Genomic DNA, 6,000 nt, shown 5'->3' on the forward strand with positions numbered 1-6,000 from the left:
TTTAGTGTATCATTTAGATGAAATTTTTTTGACTTTGTTTTTTGTGGGCTTTTATCCGTGTCAATAATTTTTGTGTAATATATATTTATCTTTCGTTTGGGTGATGTTCAGTATTCGTCAAAGTATCGATAATAGGCAGGTTTCGCAACCCTATTAACTACGAACTATAGGCCTGTTTGCACGGGATCAAACCGACCTAGATGGATCCGAATGGTTTAGATCGGTCTGCCGTGTAAACGTGATGAGGTCTGGTCTGGTTCGGGTCATGCTTACGTCATAAGGAGACTTACGTGATTTATGACGTCGTGAGCAATGTAATGTGATCGGGTCTGGTCGGGATTGGTTCGGTCCCGGTGTGACAGCGGATATAGTCCCCCTGGAGTCATAGTCCGGTAGCATTGTATTTGATCAATTAAGCAGCATAATCTATTGTACCGCTAACCCTAACCAAAACATTTAGCAATGCGGGCTATTGTTACACGGACTATCAGCCCTAGGACTACTATCCCTTGCACACCGGTTAAACAGCCCTACTTACGCTGTGGTTAAAAACCTTTGATTTGGTTCCTAATTTTACGGTCTCAAGCCTATATTTGCAAACTGAATCGAGCTATGGTGCTTATGAACGCTGTCCACAGCAGGTCCTTTACTTCTATATCCGAATGCAATCAGTAGCTTAGCACAAGCATACGCAGGTTCGCCGAGATAGAGCAGTTTTTGCGGAGGTCGGAACGATGAAGGGACTCGGAACTAAGGAACACGAGTTGCTTCAAACCGTATAATGCACAGAGTTTACGATTTTGATTCTCCGGGAGTCTATTCATGCCTGCTTATGCAAGTATCAATTCGTGAATTGATACTTGCATTAGTATACATCAAATTGTCAGTTAATGATTGATCATAGGCGACACCATATTGGCTAACTAGAAATCCGAAGGCGATCATAATTCTTTCAATACGAAGTGAATCGCAATTTCAAGGGTAGGAGTCAGTTTTTGATTTCCAGAAAACTGACTTCCACTCTTAAAATTGGAAATCACTTCATTTTGAAGGAGCTCGCATTGATTGAGGCTTTTGAGTTCCAGCCAAAATGGTGGTTCCTATGGTCAAACCTACTGTAACGTTTTCGCCGATGACTTTTAACTCACAATAATGCCTATGTTATTTCTGTGTAGGCCTATTTTGTGTAAAGAACAGATGTTGCGTTCCGCCCTGTTCCCAACCTCAAAACCCACGCACCCTATTTTCAATGATTTCGACTCTTCTTCCTCGATGTTCGATATTCACGCTGTACAGTCCGCCAGCGACATTTTTAACAACAACGCCAGAACCATCTGCAGATTATATCTCGTTTTATTCGGAAAGAGTAAAAAGTTATCCGCTGGCAGTCCAACCCCACCCAGGTCCCTGCGTTTTTGAATATCGTCCAAGTTTCAAAGTTTTGCGTGACGAAAAGTGTAGAATTTTTACCGTTCGCGGTTTACTTCGACAGAAGACAAACTGGTGAATAGTTTATTGCTCTTTGCAATTTTTTTCACTCATTTACCCAGAACCCCCCACCCCGTTGCAAAACTGCATATACGCCATGAACAATATTTGGGTACACCCAGTATAACTAATTATCAAACAAAAGTGGGTAGAGAAGTTGACCCTTAAGAATGCTTTTCACAAACAATATTTACAGCACTGTCCCACCAAATCCAGAGAAAACTGCAAGATTTGCAGAATCATGTCGAAATAAAAGTCGTCGTTTTTTTCTGAAACACCCAGTACACTGTGTCATGATTCACAGCTGTCCGTATTGAGTGATCAAGTTTCATAAGGTTTTGTCACGAGAGTCGCGATCACTATCATTAGGATAGTCAAAGAACGCACAACAGACGACCGTCTGCCAAGCTTAAGACCATTTTTGATGCTTTCGGAGAAACGGCTGCAGTAGACTTCGGTCATTTTGTATATTTTCCGAAGAAAGGTATGGGAAGTTTGTAGAAAAGGACACGTTACTGTAAAATGATACTTAAAAGGGTGGGTGGGGAGGGGGGGTCTTCGTGTGCTAGTCGTATAGGTAGGTTTAGCAACCCTTACGAAGAAACAGTTGAAAGAGGTACGAGGTACAGTTGAAAATCGTGAACATATTTTATATCATTCCACTAAGCAGAGATGAGATACTTTAATCCATACTTAATTCCACCTAAAACTAAGTTAATAATAATACATTGGGTGATATGAATAAAGACAAGTAAATGCTTTTACTACAATTTTGTACAGAAAGGCCTAGTGTAAATGTACATGGAGTTTTAGATAAAAGCATTTGCTGGTCTTTATTCATATCACCCAATGATTTGTGAGTATCACGTATTAAAATGAATTAGCACAGGGTGCCTCAACACCACACCACATATATACGTATTTCGTCGTTCGACGTCCATAAAGGGTTACGAAACCTCCCTATTTCGGAGAGCTACGAAGTATAGCATTTCTGCGACGATTTTTTTCGAACATTACCAAGTTATATTAGACACTTTTGACAGAATTGTGACACGCGCTGACACAGAAAGGATAGGCCACCATCAAGTATGTATCATAAACTGCAAAGGAGACCCATTGGAACCTCCCTTAGCGGACAACTCTCTATTAAGGACAACCTCTCTATTAGGGACACGAGTTTTGATATCAAATTGGTTGTTTCCAATCAATTTGACCTATCAAATCAGCACACCTCTCTATAAAGGACATCCTTGTCAGTTCCGAGGGTGTCCTTTATAGAGAGGTTCTACTGTATATATGTAATAATTGCACATATATATTGATGCAGCACTTAACGAAATAATAGCCATACTTTCGTTCAACATTACGTAATACAGCAGACGGCGCCAATATTTATGATAACCTTCATAACAATGCGTCGACCGAGACCCATGTCTCATATAATGTAGGATATATTTGAATATGGGAATGTTATTGACAACATAAATCGGGAACTAGAAAAACTCCATCGAAAAAAAATCAGCTATCATTCCTGACAACATTTCGGGGCTAAGTAAAAATGCTCTTATCATGATGAATGGGATGATACATGCCACTACGGTTAGGCGCCAATTACATTTTTTGCCTAGTGACCAGTTCGTGTTTGGTCTAATTGCTATACCAACTTCTTTCCTGGTCCTTGTTCTGACAATAACATAACATATGTATGCAAAACAAAGACTAATTTGCCAGGTGATGCAAGAGAATTGTCCGACGCGTCTACCTGTATTAATAGTACCACAGAGAAGATTAAACCTCGCAATGACTGAGGACTCGGTAATAACATCTTTAACAATGAACGCGGTCTCCAGAAATCCTCCCTATTTAATATCCATCTAAATAAATGTCAAAAACATTATGAAGTTGGTGAAAAATGAACAAAGAAATTATAGCTTTTTGACGCACCGGGTTATAGTTAATCGTGAATTCTGTAAAAGGTTTTACCAAGTTCAACAGTTGCCTTAAGTCATGCTGTCAAATTAAAAATGCCTGACATTGCCTAACTATTGAGTGAATGCGTCGACCGTGAAAGGGGAAACACTGGTCTACAACGCGGCCGCGGCGGGCAACGCCGAAAGACATGCGATGAGAAAAGGAAAGGAATCTTTCTTACCTTTCGCTGTCGCAAATGAAGCCCAAACGTGTAAGCAGAACAGAATAGCTTGAGAAATAGCCACCATAGCTCCAAATTCGACTAACACACACACTGACAATCCCTCATGGTCGACTAAATGGCATAAAACTACTCCGGGTTTCCTGAACATAACCCCGGCGAGCGCCGGCGCTGATATCACTGATAAGCAAAACCTGCCCCGATTGGCCAGTCATGCCAGCGCTCACGGTGAAGTTTAATGCGCGTATGTTTACTTATTGTGCCGAGCGCTCCTTCAGCGAATGGGGGTAATTTTCGTCTAATTGCGGTATTTTATTTCAGTTTTGGAACTTGAGTTCTTTGAGGACACGGTGTACAATGTTTCCTTCAAGTCTTTAGCAACATCTCTTAAAGAAGACACGGCCACGTCATATCAACCAAAATGGATCCATACTTGAAAGTGCTATCAATCATTATAAGTCATCGTGTTTTGTAATCAGGCCTACTCTGCATTGGGCGGCAGGACAGGTGTATGCTTATTTCCGATGGTAAAACCGCATGGGCTAGTGCTCCCCCCCCGCGATCTCTTCCATACGGGGTACACCCTCAGTCACTGTACACCTCCAGATTCGACATATATCTTGTCATAGCTAAAACACCATCCAACGACCTACGTCTTTCTGCGGAAGGGCATTCCGATATTATATTGCAGTAGAAGCTCTTTATTGAGATGAAACTTGGCATGTGTAATGTTAGTATTTCAGTGACGTGTAAATTGATAATAGGGTAAATTATATGATCGTGTTTTGTAATCAGGCCTACTCTGCATTTGGCGGCAGGACAGGTGTATGCTTATTTCCGATGGTAAAACCACATGGGCTAGTGCTCCCCCCGCGATCTCTGCCATACGGGGTACACCCTCAGTCACTGTATACCTTCAGATTCGATATAGATCTTGTCATAGCTAAAACACCATCCAACGACCTACGTCTTTCTGCGGAAGGGCATTCCGATATTATATTGCAGTAGAAGCTCTTTAGTGTTACAGTGACGTGTAAATTGATAATCGCGTAAATAACATAATTAGAAAATCTCAAGTTCAAATTTCAAATTGTGAACGAATGAACGTTGCCTTTAAAGGGACAGTTTTGGTGTGCCGATAGGTGGTTGGAAGTTGATACCAGTGATCCCCACCATGCGCCGCCACCTGTAGTGTCACGTGTTCTGATCTCCTACAAATGATTCGCCAGCGTTCTTGATATAGCTTGCGTATTTCGAGTAGGCCTACTGCTATATTCCGTTCTAAAGCACTGTTTTTTGGGGTTTTTTGCATTCATGAGTGGAGAAGTCACGGCCCTCCTGGAAGTCTTTTTCGAATGAAAAACAACATATCTCACGGCCGGCTTGTCCCTTGAACAAAACAAACGTCTCAAGTGGTCACATTAAGGCAACACTACTTCATGCCCCAGTGCTTGTGTTTGCGCTGACAAACAGGGTAAACTCGCAATGATTTTTGGTTGGATAAACGAACCGAAATAATCCTGTCCAAAGCCAGTGAACGCCATGAATGTCGGCGGTAAATATTGACTTTCGGTTCCCTTTTGACCGTACAAGTGCCACACACACTTAGGCCAAGGGAAAATAATTTTTGACCAAACACAGACTCGAAATCGGAGGCGATCGGAAGTGGGTAGAGGCGGACACTTGGACTCGGAGACTTCAATGTCCCGAGTCCCTCTCGAGGTCTCACTCAAACACTCCTGCGAAAAGTAATGTTACAGCAGGACGCGTAGAGAGCGGGGACTCTGACTCGGAAAACGCTTCGCATATTATGAAATCAGCCAGGCAGGTGCATGACTGACGAGAACGAACTTCTCGCGTCGATTTCCCGCCTCCCCGTGTCGAAAGAAGTGTCTGTCATCGGGATTTTTTGTGTCTACCGCTAGCGCCCTCCACACAGGAACTCTAAAGGTACATTTTTACTGCTGCGGGCACTCGAAGGCATGTCCGTGGCTACGTTTAAAGGGAGTGCAAGACCACGAGATTCAGGATGTCTGAAACAGGTCTGATTTAAAATTATATTGAGAACAATGCTACATTTGTGCAATCAAGACTTGTCGCGATTCTACATGCAGGCCCTAGGAATCTGGCAATGCCTATACTGATTTTCAGGCCTAAGAAGCTTGTCCAAATTTAATCATTTCTCCCCGATTAATGGTAAATCATTTGAATGCAATTCCACTCGCGCTAACGAACCAAGAGATGTTATTAAAGGCACTTTTATGTCGGCACATTGGGCGGTATGGGGTGGTTCGGCCTTCGCCAACAGGAGGCGCCAGCATCTTACCTGAAATATTTTTGGCATAGAGAGTTGAGAATCA

General features: G+C 42.3%; 1 protein-coding gene across 1 annotated transcript in view; it reads right to left on the bottom strand.

Moving 5' to 3' along the window:
• Positions 1 to 3,853, bottom strand: part of LOC135500201 (uncharacterized) — a 42,620-nt gene extending 38,767 nt beyond the window's left edge. Inside the window, exon 1 of the mRNA XM_064791473.1 lies at positions 3,641 to 3,853. Coding sequence (XP_064647543.1) covers positions 3,641 to 3,791 — 151 coding nt within the window. The 5' untranslated portion in view covers positions 3,792 to 3,853. The remainder of the gene's footprint in view (positions 1 to 3,640) is intronic.
• Between the last annotated feature and the right edge of the window lie 2,147 nt (positions 3,854 to 6,000).

Source organism: Lineus longissimus, chromosome 16 (genome assembly GCF_910592395.1).
Source record: "Lineus longissimus chromosome 16, tnLinLong1.2, whole genome shotgun sequence".
Taxonomy (NCBI): domain Eukaryota; kingdom Metazoa; phylum Nemertea; class Pilidiophora; order Heteronemertea; family Lineidae; genus Lineus; species Lineus longissimus.